Raw genomic sequence first — 16,152 nt, 5'->3', positions numbered from 1 at the left:
TCCATCAGGGAAAGGCCTTCTCAGCCCCACACATGCACACAAGGAGCTCACCTCGGAAAGGCTGCTGCTGACACAAAACTCCTGAGATCTCAAGTGCTGGGAGCTGCTTGTTTTAGACTCCTCATCAGAAAGGGGGGCTCTCCTGGCCAAGGAACAAGACAGAGGATTACAAAATACCCTCCCAGCACCCCAGCACGGGACAGCAGCAGAGCTGGCAGCCTAAGGGAGCGTGGCTTTTCCAAGTAGCTCCTCCTCACCACACAAGACACAGCGGGTACCAGCCACTGCAGACCAAGGGGGTGAGGAGTACTGCTGTGTCCTCCTGCTCCCGGAGCTCTGCCGGCTGGAGCACACCTCCTCACAGATAACGGCTCATCCTGTGGCTCCTGCAGCCTGGACAAGCCTTTCTCCATGGCCCAGCAGCTCTGCACATCTTCCTCAGCCACAGCATTTTTCCCCTCCGGCCCTCCTCAATACGCTGCCTCACAGCCTGAGCCTACTCCCCACCCTCCGCCTCCCCTTCTGCTCCACCACGTTTCCAGTCCCATGCTCCTGAGCCCCATCCTGCTTGTCTCTTCTTCCACAGGCAGCTCCTCATCCCCGCCCCCAGCTCCATGCCCTGCGCGTTTGACCCTTTCTCTTTGGAAAGCTGTTCCCGAGTGGAAAGACTGGATTCGGGTTCAGGGATGTGAACCCCACTGAAGCAGGGCGCACTGAGCACACAGCTCAGGATCCGTGTGGACAGGGGATGGGGCGCTCCGTGCCTGCCCCAGCACTATTTACCCAACGGCGGTTCGCTGTGCTTTAAGGGTCATCCGGGCAAGCTGCTGAGGCCGGGGTAGAACAGCTCGAGTTCAGCTCCTGCCGAGGACACGACCTATTCCCAGCCCTGCCCGGCTCTCACAGCGAAGTACCACGCACAGGGGCGGCCCCGGGCTGCCGCACCCCGGCACCGGGCCTCGCAGCCCCGCTCCCGCCGAGCCCTCGAGGCCGGCCGCGGTCAGGCGGCCCCAGCCGGGGGGCTGCCGTCAGCCCGGCCAGGTCCGGCCGCCGCGGGGATGGACATGCCCGGGCCCGGCCGCCTCAGCGCAGCCGGCGGCGCGCGGGGAGCCGCGCTCTTGGCCGCGGCAGACCCCAGGGCCCAGCCCTAAGCCGGGACAGGGGCGACCCCGCCGGAGCGAGAGGGGCCTGGGGGGAAGAGGGGGCGCGGGGAGCGGGGTCCCGCAGCCCGCCCGGGGCCGGAGCCCGGGGCCGGAGCAGCGGCGCGGGCCGAGCGGGGCCGGGGCCGAGCCCACGGAGGCGGGCAGCGCGGCGGCGGGACGCCAGGGGGCGCCCAAGCGCAGCTGGCTGCCGCGGCTCTAGCGGCGAACGGCAGGAGCTGGACAGCGGGGCACGGCCCGGCACGGGCCGGAACGGGCACGGCACGGGCACGGCACGGGAACGGCCCCGGGCACGGCCCCGGCACGGACCGGAACGGGCACGGCACGGGAACGGCCCCAGGCACAGCCCCGGCACGGACCGGAACGGGCACGGCACGGCCCCAGGCACAGCGCCGGGCACTGCCCCACCTCCTCCCGCCCTCCGCTACCTCCAAGGCCGCCGGGGCCGGACCTGCCCTGCCGGACCTGGCCCCAGGCCCTGTCAGCGTCTGGCCCGGTCCCCGCAGGGGATCCTCCACAGCCACCCGGTGCCAGCCGAGGGAGAGCGCCCGGCTGCAGCCAGCCCGGCTGCCCTCTCTTCTTGCGCAGACGCCCCAAACTTTCATGTTTATTGCAAACTAGCAGTAGCTGCGAGCGGCTCAGGAGAGGCGGAGGAGGGCAGCACCATTGCCAGCTCTTATCTGAGGGACACACGGTGGGCCAGGCGCTGCTGAGCGCTGCAGATGATCTCTGCCATGTCCCTGCCTCCAGCGGGGCTGAGCTCGCCTGTCCCATGGCTCCACTGGCCGGCCCTCGCAGCGCTCATCCGCAGAGCCCACAACGCCTGCAGCCAGCAGTGGCAGGCACACACTGCCTCTGAGCCTGTAAAGCTTTCCTGGCTCTGGCAAACGCACTGAACACATGAAATAGCCCCAAGGAAGCCCCAGACTGATCAGTTTTGAGAACTGACAACCCCAGAGTTATCAGGGGATGCAAAGCCACAGGGCAGGCCAGGAACCCGCCTTGGTCGATTCTGCTTCCCAGTCACTAATCCTCCCCAGTCTCATATTTAGTGGCATGTCACAACTCTCTCATCTGATCATTTGGTCTGCACTAACCTTCCTGGGTCACCAAAACCTCTTCTGAGTGGCTTGGTTTGCAGTGGGTCAAGCTTTTCCCCCCCTGCCCCGGCAGTTCAGAGCACAGATGTGGTGAAGCCAATAGCACGTGCAGGCTCATCCTCAAGCCACACAGCAGGGGCAATACAGCTACACACTCTGCTTGTGGGCCTTCCTCAGTGGAGCACAATGGGGTTTGGGGACCATCACATACCATCTGATCATGGACCCATCCCCTCCCTGTGCTCTTGCACACCTCAGTCTGTGTTACACCCCAAGAAGCACATGCTGAGCCAGCACCAGCTCCCTTCCTCCTTCCCCACTACGCTGCCGACGCACCTCACCTCTCCTCGTTGAGGCCACACATGCGAATCCGCTCTGTGCTGGTCCAGTTGTGCACCCCACTATAGAGAGGTGCTGTAGAGATCATGACAGCTGCTCGTCACTGACCAGGGCTGCTGGGGCTCGAGAAGCCACTCTGCCTGCAAAAGAAAACCAGAGGGTTGGTAACTCTCCCAGGGATGCTCCTGTTCAACCGCACTTCAGAGAGAAGCATCCCCAGCTCCACTGCCGGGCAGACAGCTGCAGTGCCCGAGATGCTACGCTTCTGTCTAGGAAGAGGGCTAGAAGCAAACAGCAGTGCCCTGGGCAGCATCCGCAGCCCACTTGTGCTAAACAGCATTACTGCCAAAAAGCCTCTGGCTACCCTGAGAGTTTCACACCGATGTCTTCACACACACGCGCATCCCTCACCAAGACTCCTCCGCCATTCTTCTCCCTCCAGAGGAACACCCAGCACTGGGGAACAAGCCACAAGTCAGACTTTTACCCAAGAAGAGGGTCTGTTAAAACGCTGCCAGCCCCCAAGGCCCCATACGACTTTCACAAGTCAGCACATGGCAGGTTCAAGGAGGAAAAACCTCACATAAGGAGGCAACTCACATAAGGGGACCCTGGAGGGGAGCAGAGGTTTGCCAGCAGTGCCCTCAGACAGTGCGGACAGGGGATTACCCCCTCCCTCGGCCAGGAAGGTGCTGGTATTCAGCAGAGTTACGGATGGAAAACATGAGGAAACCCAGGGATTTGCAAGCATCCAAGACGCACCGTCGGCTGGGTGGAGCTTTTGAGGGAGCGCTGCAGCCAATCCTGCCGCGCTGGGTGTTCCCAGCAGTAAGGCAGCTTTGCTGCTCCACTCCTGTCAGGGAAAAGGCAGCGGAGGAAGAGAGGATCCTCTGCGCTAACAAGTGGACCCAGTTGAACCGAGCGGCGCTGACTGCAGACGGCAGAGAGATGCTGCCAAAGAGGCTCTCGGTTCAGGGAAGCACGGAGCACCTGAAGGTAAAGCAGGCACAGAGCCACGGCACTGCTCAGTGCAGCAGGCGAGAATGGGAAGAAGCTGAAAGTGACACGTGATCCCAAATCTCCATCGGCTGTCTGTTCCCTGACAAACTCCTGGCAACATGAGCTCTGAACGGGACAAGAAGCAGCTTGCACCCTCCGTTTATGCTGAAACGAGCCACGCAGGGAACCACCGGCCAGCAGCTCAAGGGGTCCAGCCGTGGAACTGCATGCAGCCACTGCCGGGTGCCCTCACCTCAGCCCAAACGTGCCTGTGAGGATCCTCAGGCAGAAAGAAGTGCCGGGCACGTAGGAAAAACCGGGGTGAGGCAGCCTGTTCGCAAAAAAGCAGTGACAGAGCCATCTGCACTTATGAGGGCACAAGTTAGCAAACAGAGCACGGCAACCAGAGGTGAGGAGAAGCGGGGGAAACCTGCTAAAGGACACGGGTTTGGAAGCAATGCTCTGCAGTGAAGGGAGAGCCGGGCAGACGGTGAGACAGAGAGCAGGGTCATACCCAAAGAGAATGCGAGGTGGCTTGGAGCAGGAAGGGGAGGAGTCTTGCGATGCTTGGAGAGAAATGCAACATAAAGGAAATAGGGGAACAAACAATCTGCGGGGATTTCACCATCTTAGGCTAAACTGAAAGAAAGGGAGGAGAAAGGTCCTGCCCCCGAGCACAGTGATAGGACAGATGTTTGGGGGGAAACCAAAACGGACCTTCTGTGCAACGGGGAAGGGGACACATACGGCTGCGCCATGTGGAACGGGAGTTGGAGACGAGCTGAAGCCTTGAACAGACCAGGCGTGACCCGAGAATAGGTCTGGTGAGGGAAAAGTGATAAGAGGGTGGTACGAGAAGCTGGGAGAAGCAGCATGTTTAGAGTACTTGAGTAAAAGTTGGTCAACAGAGAAGGCATGATGGCCATGAGAAGGGAGCCGGGAGGACACAGCAACAGAGATAGACACCGTTTCATGAATTCTTGGCCTCTGTCCGCTACGGACGATATGGGACATGTGCCAAAGACAGGCACTTCACAGGGAACGAAGAACAGAAGAGAAAAAGAATCAAGATTTCAACTACAAGAAGGAATAAAACGGGGGCAAAACCACAGATGTGGTCTCGAGCACAAACCTGAACAAAGACTGAAAGAACAGCATCCTTAAGGAGGTAGGCCAGAAGGTTTATTGAGAAACATGGGATGAGCAGCTGCCTCCCAATGCAACGCCGAACCAGAAAGAACAACTGCAGCCTCCCCGGGTCAGAACACGCTTTCTGTCAAGTCGACATGAGGAAACAGAGCACATCTCCTGTCTACACTTGTGCTGCTTGAAGCGACTTTAAACAGATGTAATGAAACGAGTAGGAACCCCTTGGAGAACACAGCTAGAGCTTGGCTTCACATGCCTGTCTTTGAGCAGAAGGAGCTGTTGAAGCCCTTCTCTCCCTTCACCCCTTCAATCATGTCACTGAAACTGTGCAGTGTCCTGGTAAACTTGACCAGGGTGTTGATCTCGGTTTAAAACCTTTGTGGGCTCCCCCTGGCCTGGCTCTAACCCCTACTAGCTCCTAGATCAGGTTCACCAAGAGGGAGAGAGGGCACAGCCTGGCACAGAACCTGCTTAACCCATCACATCTGGCAAAGGAAGTGTACATGAAACCACAGTCTTATTTTGATTTAGCTAAATAGGTGCCTAGCCAATTCTAAGTAACTCTGAAGAAAACTGATTTAGAATGAAGTCAGAAGATGAGCGCTGCATTTTGGGCTCATGGTGGGATAGTAAAGCACCTTCACCCCCCAAAACAAAAGGTGCTCCAAGAACTGCAGACAGAAAGGTGCTGAATGCGTCCACCTCCAACAGCAAGCCCTCAGAGGGGTGTTCAGTGAAACAAATCCCCCCCCGGAATTAAAACCAAGGGGGATTTGTTCATTTGTTCAATGAACATCCCATGTTCATCAAAACCTCTCATCATTTTGCAAAAGGAGAGGCTGCTCCTTTGCAAACCGGCCTCTTCCAGGCTCCAGAAAAAGCAGATGTTGTCCTTGTAGTAAAAGCATGCTTGTACTCAGGTTAGCCATGACTTAGCTACATGTGGAATTGAGTCAAGCAATTACTATTCCTTCTGAAATACCGTTGTGCAGCCAATAGAAGTGAGTTTCCTGAGACAAAGCTCTTCAGGCATGGGTATTTTCTAATAGTTATCACCACACAAATCCCCCTTTCACCAAAATCCCAACAGCATCAAGAACAACCATCGCTTCAGCCCAGGCTGAGAGTGGCAGGGCAGGCTGCTGCTGCCTTCACTCACCCACTCCCACACTGCTGAAGAGAACCAAGCCCACACAATCTCTGTGCTGACCCCTTCTCAGTGATCAGAACTGGAGCTGCCCAAAGCGAGGCTTCCAAAGCAAGTTTTCCATTGCCATGCTGCCCCTTGCTCTCCATCTCCCACCCCAGCATTAACGCAGCAGGAACTGCAAAGTGGATTTTGCAAACTACTCCCCCCCACAAATAACAGCAGTCCCTCAGCCAGATCAGCTCCCTGAGCAAACTCGACACTCAGCTTCTCAAGTGCTTGCACCAGCAGCTTCTCTGGGCTGCCTCCAAACTTCCATCCATAGGCAGCAAAGAGTTGGTCTTCACCAGAGGGTTTGGTGCTGTCATGTTTGCATCACAGATGTCACATCTCTGTTGCCACCTGGTCTAACCCTCACTCATACTGTTCTGATCAGGTCAAACAGAGCCATGATCTCCTGCAGCCGTCCACCTCCAGGGCAGCTGGGGTGAACCCATGGTACAGAAAGGGGCCTTTTCCCTCTTCTTCTTGTGTTTAGGACCACACTGCCTTGACACACACCCCCACCCCCAAGAAGCTTTTCATGTATTTCCCTGCTCTGTACTAAAATGACATAGATTTCAAGCTACTTACCTTCCTCTCCCCATCCCAGCACTGGCACATGAGTAACGCACCGAGTGGTTGCCACTATTTCAGCTGCACCCTGCCTGGGCAGGCACAAGACACCAGGTGCTGAAATGCCAGCAGCCAGTCTCCTATAACCCCCCAGCACAAGCCTTGCGCACGCCTGGGCTCCAGGCAGGAATATCACCCCAAGAGCACTGGTAGGAACTCAGTGCAGCTCAACAGAGCTCCAAGGCCTTTATGGACACTGGCGGTTAAGCGTGACAGCAGCACAGAGGGAGGAGGAGGATTTCCACCTTAGGGCTTGGAGAAGGAGAAAGCCCAACGGACCCTACGCAGCAGCAGATGGGGAGGCTGCAGAGGGTCCCCTCCCACTGTGCAAGTGAAGGCTGGGGAGGAACGGATGCATTTTGACCCTGAAAACACACCCGCGGCAGACACCTTTGCCACATTCGTGCCCAGACAGCACTGAAGCCTCGAAGGCTGTTGGCTTGCGTTTGATTTTCCCCCAGATAGCAATGGAATATCAAACGGGGTTTCACTGCTGGGAACTCCAAGCGGGACTTGGAGCTCAGAGCGCATCGTTCAGTGCAGCAGCGCAGGGCTGCAGGAGGAACCGGCTGCACCGCCAGGGACGGGCCGTCACCCACAGCGCTCCGCTCTCTTTGGCAGCCTTCGTTGCCATTAGTAACACAGGCAAGAAATTATAGTTGGTTTTATGTGTGATTGTCGGGTGCCCGTTTAAGGTCCAGAGGTCCAGAGCAAGCGCCAGCCCCCAGAGTCGCCCCAGACACCTTTTCAGCTCTGAGCATCACTTTGGGAAACCCTTCAGAGCAAAGTGCTGGCAAAAATATTTGAATTAAATAAAAAAATATACTAAAACATGGTGACTGTCCCCTCACAGGACTCACAGTGGGCACAATGCACCGCCAGGGAAAAATCAGAGCAAGAAAACTGAAATAAAAAGGGAACAGTTTTACCTATCTTGCATCACGTTACCGCTCATGCAGGGGTCAACGGCAGCACCGGTACCGACCAGGAACAACCAGGGTGGCACAAATCCCTGCAGGGCCTGGCCAGGCCACCACCATGGCCTGTGTCAGCAGGGAGGTGCTGGGTCCAACCGAGTCTCCCACGACCACCCCATCTCAATTTGGGTCACCCCAGCTCAGGTGGGTCCCCCCAGCAGCCCCGACCACTGCCAAGCTGAGCCAGTCTTTGCCTCCACGCATTTGCTTAAGCTCATTTAAAGACACAGCAACACTGCAAGTAATTATAGGTACTCGGCGTGACAAATTGGAAATAAAAAAGAGAAAATCCATCCCCATTTGAAACGAAACAAAGAAAAGTTTGCCACTCATTTGCTAGTCCTTTGGTCACTCATCCCTGCTGCTGGCCAGGAGCACTCCCTCACTCACAGCACCGGGGCTGTCCTCACAGAAGGCCACTGCTGTGCATTTAAGGACTGGAAAAAAGAGCCACTGAGGGAGGACAGTGTAAAAAATGTGTCTGACACGGCACGTGTCACCAGAAATACCGCGACGGGAGAGCAGCCGCCTGTCCCCGGTGCTGGGCCAGCATGCCAGAGCGCAGCACTGCCAGAGGCAGCTCCGTTCTGGAGGCCGAACCGTGCCAGAGCCAGTCTTCAGAGCCCACCCCAGGGCACAGCTCCAGACCCAGGCGATGGCGATGAAGTGGTGCCTTGGCAGACACCAGCACCGGCCAGCAGCAGGCACCCAACCGGTGGGACCCAAAGGCTGGTGATGGCAATGAGGAATGCAACGGGGAAGGGAAGGCTGGTGCGGACATGGTCAAAAAAGACATGACAAGCAGCAAAGGGTGCAGGGTGCACCAGCCCTTCCTCGCAGTGATCCCCCCTGACTCGGCTGGTGACGATGAGGATGCTGGGGAGCAGATGCTCTGCCGGGAGGAGAGACTTTCTCCATCGCTATGTCAGCCTGGAAGAGCTTCTCAGGGAGCTGTTCTGAGCTGGCAGAACCCGCGCAGGGGGAAGGGAGCGACGCTGCTCGCCGAGAAGCTGCACCGACCCTGCTGAGCACCGACACTCCGTCGAAGGAGTTTTGGTTTCCTCTCCGGTACGGGCGGCAGGAAGCGCCTCCTCCTGCCCGGTCCCGCCGCTGCCCGGCCATCACCACGGGCACTACGGGGGCCCGTACGGCCGCCGCGGGCTCGGGGGGCGGCGGCGCCGGGCCGGCCCAAGCCCTGCGCGAGGCCGCGGTCCCTCCCGAGCCCCGCGAGGCCGCGGCACAGCCCGCGCCGCTAACGGAGGCCCCCCCCCGCCCCGCCCCGCGACACGCCGGACCCCACGGCCGCGCCGGGGGCCAGGCCCCGCGGCACTGCCCCGTGACGGCCCCCGCAGCCCCCGGTGTCCGCTCCGGCTCAACGGCAGCCCCCGGGGCCGCTCCACACGTGAGCGCGAGGCCGCGTCTCGCCCCGCGGCCCCGGTACCCGCGGCCGGGCCCCACCTCCCCGCGCTGCCGCACCGGGGCAGCCCCGAACATGGAGGTGGCGGCGGCCGCGCTGCCCCCAGGGAGGGCTCTTCCGCCATTGCCCGGCGCCCGCCCGGCCGGCTCCCGGCGCTGCTGCCGGGGCGGCGCGGCCCCGGGCAGGGCGGCCGCCGGCGACGGGCTCGGGCCACGCCGCTAAACTCCGCGAGCGCCCGGCGCCGCCGTCCCGCCGCTGTCGACCGCCGCCCCGGGAGCGCTGCGCCCCGGCGGCCGCCCCGCCCTGCCGCCCCGGGACCCCCGCGCCGCCCCGGGAGCGGCAGGTGTCGCCAGTGCCGGTGCCGCCGCGCGAAGCAGGGCAGCAGCGCGCCGCGCCGTCGCGGGGCAGAGAGCGGAGTACAACGCCCGCTGCCCCCGGCCCGGCGCTGTCAGCACCCGCCGTCCCCGCCGCTGTCCCGCCGCAGGACGTTGTCCCCACCGCCACCATCGTCAACTCCACCCCCCACCCCCCCCCCGCCCCCCCCGGGGGTGTCCCGGGACCGTTTCCATGGAGACCCCGTCCAACCGGGCGGGGAGAGGATGGTTCGGGCCGCCCGCTCCCGTCCACCCCCCCCTCACCCCCTCGGCGGTGGGTGCGGGGGCCCGGGGTGCTCGGGCAGAGGGGCCCGGGGCGTCCGGTGCGGGGCGGCGCGGCGCGGGGGGGGTGTCGGGCACGCACCTGCTTCCCGAGCCGGGCGGGCTGCGGGGGGGCGGCGGCGGGCCGAGGCGGGCCCCTGCCCGGAGGCGGTGGGTCGGACACTGGGCGCTGCGAGCGGCGGTTCGGCGGCGGCGGAGACACTGGCAGCGGCAGCCGGAGTGTGAGGGCGAGAGCGAGCTGCGGCCGCGGCGGCTGCCGGGAGCTGTAGTCCGGTGGCCGCTGCCGCCCGCCCGCCCCGCGCCCCGGGGACTGCGGCTCCCGGCGTGCCGCGCGCCAGCCCTGCCCGCGCGGGGGGGCTGCGCGGAGCCGGCCGAGTCCGGAGGGGGAACGGGCAAGGGGGGGGGGGGGAACCGACCGGGAGGGGCCGGTACCACCGGGCGGCACGGGGCGGTACGGGGAGGTACGGCGCGGTGCGGGGGGAGCCTCGCGCACACGCACGCACACCCGACCCCGCGCTGGGGCACCAGCGCCCGCACCGGGAGCGGCGCTCGCTCCGCACCGGGGGGAGGAGGATGGAGAAGGAGGAGGCGGCGGGGCGGGCGCTCGCTCCACGCCCGAGCAGAGCTGGACGGGCAGCGCCGGCGGAGAGCGCGGCTCCCGCAGCCCCCGGTCCCCGCCGCCGGGTGCGGCAGCGGGGGATGTCCCCGGGCGCAGCCCCCCCGAGCGGGGCCGGTGGAGCGGGCGAGGAGCCGCCTGCCCGGCCGAGGTGGGCGCGGGGCCGGCGATGGCGCTGGGTGTTCCCCCCGCCCCCGGCCCGGTGCTTCGCCGGGCGGGCAGCGCTGCGGGGCAGGAGCGGCCCCGGGCGGGGGGTGAGTCGCCTCCGCCTCACCATGCGGGGCACGGGGCTGCGCTGCGCGGCGCGGTGGATCGAAGTTTTTCACCGGCCCCCGCCGGCGGCACCGGGGCCCGCAGGCCCGGCGACCGCCGCACACACACACACACAGAGCCCCTGCGATGCCCGGCACGGGTCGGCCCCCGCGGTGCCCGGCCGCGCCCTGGCCTGCTCCGTTCCGGTCGCCTTACCGGGCCCGCCCCGCAGCGACCCGGCGGCTGACAGCCTCGTACGGGCCTCGGGACGGGCGGCCCCGCAGCGCCCTGGCGCGGCCGCGCTGTGCGGGCACCGTCCGCCCCGGCCCTGCCACGCTGCCCGGCCCCGGCGCAGGCACCGCCCCGCCGCCCCCTCCCCTGCCCCGGGCAGACCGGCCTCCCCCGGGCCGGCCTCTCGCCCCTGCCTACCCCCGGGCCGGCCCCCGTTCCGCAGCCCGCCCGCCCCATCCGACGCCTCCGGCCTGGCAGCTCCCTCCCCGGTCCCCGCGCACCGGCTGCCTCCGCCGCCTCTCGCTGCCGCCCACCCCGCGGAGGGTGGGGGGATCCTCCATTTCCCCGTTTCTGCACAGAATCGGCGGGCAGTGACCCAGTCCTGCCCTCGAGGGTCTGCCGGGGACGCGCAGGAAACACCCGTCCCACCGGGGAACAGCGTTCAGCCGGGTGCCTCACAGGGCTCGGGCGGGGACTGGCACCGGCAGTGGGCGAGGGCCCGGAGGCTGCGCTGGGGATGCAGGATGGTCGTGGATTTGGGCTGGGGGTCACCCGAATCCGGAGGGGCTGCCGGGGGGTCCGTGCTGCTGCTGCCCCTCGCAGTATGGTGCCACCCCAAGGTGTGTCCAGGACCTGCCTTTTTGCTGCGGTGCCTGTCTTCAGTCCCGGATTTAGCCTGTCCAGTGGTCATGTCTCGCCCCATCCCAGCATGCGTGACATCTGCTGGGACATGGGGTCACTCCACAGGGCACACTCTGTGGTGGGTACCCCTGGTTGGCACACATAGGCTGGCACCTGCACCCTGGTGTCGCCTGCCACTGAAGGCAGCAACCTCTGCAGCCTCGGCACCAGCCTTCCCTCTGTCCAAGGGGAAAAATCCCTTGCAAAGGCATTGAGCTCCTTTCCTTTGCCAGAAAGGCCTCGGTCACCTTGGGCAAGACACGGCCCATTGTCCCTTTGGGGTTGCGGTTTGGGGTCTGAGGGCGGGACGATGCTGAGTGGGCAGGGCAGGCACCCGGGTTGGGGTGAGGTTTGGGGGCAGCAGAGTGTCCGGTGAGGTGTGGCAGGGTGACATGAGGGATGGCAGGGTGACACGCGAGGAGTGACAGCACCAGGGCAAGGCAGAGAGCCCTGGCTGAGCAGAGGAAGGCCAGGAGCAAGGACGCACTTCCTGCAGAGGGGAATCACTCTATCTTGCCCCTGGTTTGTCCCTCCCTTCCCCTACCTGCTGCCTCCAGCTGTGCTGCGGGCAGGGAAGATGCTCCAAGAGGTGTTTTGGAGCCTGGGAGGATGAGTGGAAGCTGGTGCAGCCCTCAACCAGCCCTGGGTTGACAAGGACCTGCCTTGTTTGCATCCTGCTGCAATTAGAACCAGGCAGTTTGAGCAATGGCCCCACCCTGCAGCTCTCCTCGCCCCATCCCTGCAGGAATTGCATGCAGGGATGTGTGGTGCCAGCTGAGTGGGGTCTGCATCCCATCACCACGTCTTCCAACACTGCTCCTTCCTGCTTGAGTCAGAACCTACCAGCAATTCACCATCTTCAGGCTGGGATAATTTGCACCCCCGAGCTTTAGAACACGGTCCTGAAAAACTGTGGTCTCTCCTGCTGGTGTTCCAGGGAAAGTACGGAGAATGAGGAGCATCCCTCCTTGGGAGCATTGTTCATTGGACACCAGTCATGGGCTGATGTGCAGGAGGGCCAACATGAATTATATGTTAATATGCACTGCAAAAATACATTTTGGTTTGGGGTTTATTTAATTGTTTCCCCCCTTCCCTCTGGATTTGGGTAGGATCTGTATCACTGCCTCCTCCCCTCACCAGGAATAGGAACACGTTGACTTGCACAACCCAGCTAAGCACTGGCGGCAGGAACAGCCCTGGCAGACTGCACACTCTGCTCACTGCCAGGCCATGCATGGGGACCTCACACCCTGCTCAGGACGTTTTTGGTCTCTGCTGGTCCCAGGGCCACTCGCCAGCTGGGCTGGGAGGCCAGGAGGTCCAAACGGGTGTCTGAGCTCAGGGGGCACCTCGGAGCCTCCTCCCCCTCTGGCGGGAGTGATGTGTAGCTCCTGGCGCCAGGATAGGAGTGATAGTGTGACACCTCGTGTGATGTGTTCACCCCACAAACCCCTTGTCCCTGGCCGGTCCTGCACTGGACCTCCCTGCTCCAGAGCTTCAACATCATGAGGCGGATAGAGTTGTGCCAGTTTTAAGGCCAGGGGCTTCCCATTAGGATGGATGGGGTGTCCATTGCCACAGCATCTGGTACTCAGTCTCTGGGTTTCCTGGGGTTTTCCTTCTGCACTGAAGCAGGATCCTGTGCACTGCTCCATTTATGGTGGGCAGACACCTTGCAGTAACCCCATGAGGAGCATCAGCTCCACCTGCAGACCTTGTGTTCCTGCTTCCTACCTGCCATCCCCACTCCAATGACAAACCCTTCTGCTGCACATTAGAAGGTGCATCTAGAAGGTGCCCCCCTCACTGGAGCAGCACCTTCTCCTGCCTGCTCACACCTGGTGGATGGGGAGGAGCAGCAGGACGAGCTCTGCAGCTGCTCTCCCCCCTGCTCCAAAGGGGCTTGCAGTGGGGCCTGTGGGGGGATGTGTGACCGAGTCCCACCTCCCATGTGACAAACTGAATCTCTTCATCAAGAGCTAGGAGGCTGATATTTGAACCCAGCCCTGGGTCCAAAATGATGCCTCTTCTGCACTGGTGGCTTGATGCTTTGGTATCTTCACCTTGAACCTTTCACAGGGAGCCTGGGGCTGGCCTCTTCCTCCACGCGTGCTCCGGAGGGCTCTTCGGGACCAGCCTCCGTGCTGCATGAAGTTGCGTGGAGGACTGAGGCATCACCTGTGGTGAGTGGGGCAGGCAGAAGGCCATGCACTGCTGCCTCTGATGCCATCCTCCTCTGCATCCTTGGGAGAAGCGCTGGGCTGGGTGAGAGTTTGGGATGAGATTGGGAGGAACAGCGCTGTGCCTGGGGGCTGAGGGAAGAGCTGGCAGCTCCAGCAGGAACAGGCAGGGCAAAGTGATGGAGAGGGGATGGATGCAGTGGGTGAGCAGAGCTGGGAATGCCTGGGGAGCCCCAGAAAACAGGTGAGGAGCCCCGTGGGGCTGGATGGGTGCTCATGGGGAGCCCTGGCTCAGCTCCAGCCCCTCTCCAAGGACTGTATGGCTGGAGGCTCTGGAGGGCAGTTTGCTGTGGGCAGGTCTGGGCCTTCCCCTGCTCCCAGCTCCTGCTTCAGCCCCCAGCTCCTTTATTGTCCATCTTCCAGCCCCAAGCCCCCAGGTTCAGCTTTGGGAGGCACTGAGGATCCTAATTGTAACCAGAGACAAAGAGAGCCAGTGTTTGTGCACAACATGCTGCTCCGGCAGCCCGTGACTGCAGATGCAGGAGCTGCACTGGGATGACTGTGCTTACAGGGTCCTGGGATCCCTGGGAGCCAGGGGCTGGAACAGCTACCAACGCCCAGCCACAGGCATCACCCCAGCTCCCAGCTGCAGCTCCAGAGGGTGAGGGCTGACATGCTCCATGGGGATGTAGGGAGGGATGAGCAGAGCAGAGAAGCCCTCACAGGGACCCAGGACAGGATGCAGGCGGAGGGTGGGGGGGTGGCAGGGCAGCTGAGTCAACCGCACATCTCCTGTGGGCACAGCACAGGCACGAGGGTGTTCCAAGGAGGGTGTCCCAGGCAGGGTGTCCCAGCCCTGCTTCGTGCTTGCAGGCTCTCTGCGCTCGGGGATTTTCTGTGTGCAGAACAACCGACTGTGACCTCTGCGGTGGCTGCATTCAAATGAAAGCTGCTTCCCTAGCACTGGCCAGGGCACCCGTCCCCGTGCCATTGCCTGCCGTGAGGACATCTGTGTGAAAAGCCTCCGCTCACCCCCCGCTCTGCCTCAAACCTGCCAGTTTAGGACCCTTAATTCCCGCCCCACCTCGCCGGAGGTTTTTGGGGCTGTGGCTCTGCCAGAGCCCCGCCAGGCACCCCCCAGCTCTGGGGCTGCTGGTTTGGGGCTCAGTTCCCTGGTTTCCCCGGGGTTTGGGGCCCAGAGCAGTTCCCAGCTCCCTGAAGGAACTTGAAGGTTGATGTTTTGAACCCCGCACTGAGGCCAAAGTGACTCCACCTCTGCACTGAGGAGGGGGTTTCGTGTCTTTAGGCTTTGGGTAGCTTCGCTCTGGGCACCCCCCTGCTCCTCCACTATCTCTGGTGGCCCTGACATTCCTCCCTGGCCCCGATGTGCCCGACACATCGCTATAGGAACTGCAGTGTGGCAGCAGGGACAAAGACATCAGGGGGGTACAGGGACTTCCCTTCCCCAGGCAGGGACCCACCACCTCCAGAAGACCCTGAATGTGGCACTGCAGCGCGACACGCTCCGGGCGGGTGAAAATGGGGCTGGCGGCTGCTCCAAGCACTCATCACTAAGGGTGGGCAGCCGGTGCCACCGCGGGCACCGCACCTCTGCGGGTGCTAGGTCCCGCTACAGCATCTCGGCGGAAATCTCTCGCTCAGGTTGTGCCGTGCTGGATACGGCATCTCCATGGAAACCCTCCCGCTCCGGCGGTGCGGGCTCGGGAGATGCCATCTCCACGGAAACGCGGCTGCGGCGGACGCCGGGATGCGCTGCCCGGGCACCGGGTGCCACCGCAAGGAGAGTCAGGGGTGTCCGGGCACCCCTGGCCGGGCCCACGGAAGAGGGTGAAGGGGGTCCGGCAGAGCAGGGCCGGAGCACAGACCACCCTTGTCCCGGCACAGGGGGAAGGAGGCGCCGGGAAATTGGGAATGGGGCGGTCCCACGCCTAAAACACCAGCGCAGTCCTGCCTGCCCTGCCCCACTCTCGTGCTGTGTCAAGCAGAGCCTCCCTCCACTGTTGTGGGTTTCTTCTGGGGGGCGTGTGTCACCTCCTCTCCTCTCTTCTCTCCCACCCCGGAGCTCAGCCAGGCCCGTTCTGGGGAGGACCATTCCCTGCGCTACAGGAGATGGGAGTGATCAGGGACACGGAACCCCCTGCTCCCGGACAGGAAGGAGGGAGGAACCCCTGATCCCGGGGTCGCCCGGTGATGGCCCTGGAGCTCGCACCCCCGTCCCGCGGCACGGGAAGAGATTTCATGCTCAGAACTGGCCCAGGTGAAATATTTCACAGGTTATTTATAGCCTGCGCTAAAAACCTAAACCCCAGCGCCAGCGCGAGGAGCCGGCCACCTAAACCCCTTCAGTTGTTGATTTCAAACGTGCCTTTTGCTGTCATTCAGCTCCCGCCACCCCCGGCGGGGGTTCGGAACTCCCGCGGAAGCGGGCACCGGCTCTGCCCGGCGGGGACCCCGCACGGGGCGGCGCGGGGGGGACCCCCGGGGCAGCGCGCGCCGGGAGAGGCCGGGCCTCGCTCCCGCTGCTGCGCGTGCGGCCGGGCCGGGATTAG

General features: G+C 62.7%; 2 protein-coding genes across 3 annotated transcripts in view; one reads left to right on the top strand and one right to left on the bottom strand.

Annotated features, from left to right (window-relative positions):
• The window catches only part of BCORL1 (BCL6 corepressor like 1), a 23,628-nt gene extending 13,728 nt beyond the window's left edge, over window positions 1–9,900 (bottom strand). Inside the window, exons 1-3 of one of the 2 annotated variants that reach the window (XM_065689529.1) lie at window positions 9,702–9,900; window positions 2,602–2,739; window positions 52–142 (exon numbers count right to left, since the gene is read on the bottom strand). In XM_065689529.1, coding sequence (XP_065545601.1) covers window positions 52–142; window positions 2,602–2,687 — 177 coding nt within the window. In that variant the 5' untranslated portion in view covers window positions 2,688–2,739; window positions 9,702–9,900. The remainder of the gene's footprint in view (window positions 1–51; window positions 143–2,601; window positions 2,740–9,701) is intronic. The other variant, XM_065689530.1, reaches the window with a different exon arrangement.
• On the top strand, window positions 9,531–16,152 carry LOC136019566 (collagen alpha-1(I) chain-like). Its single transcript, XM_065689885.1, has 4 exons — window positions 9,531–10,070; window positions 10,148–11,338; window positions 15,052–15,244; window positions 15,986–16,152. The coding sequence occupies exons 1-4, from the start codon at window positions 9,531–9,533 to the stop codon at window positions 16,150–16,152; spliced, it is 2,091 nt and encodes a 696-aa protein (XP_065545957.1).

Source organism: Lathamus discolor, chromosome 9 (genome assembly GCF_037157495.1).
Source record: "Lathamus discolor isolate bLatDis1 chromosome 9, bLatDis1.hap1, whole genome shotgun sequence".
Lineage (NCBI taxonomy): Eukaryota > Metazoa > Chordata > Aves > Psittaciformes > Psittacidae > Lathamus > Lathamus discolor.
This window is presented reverse-complemented; position numbering and strand designations above follow the sequence as displayed.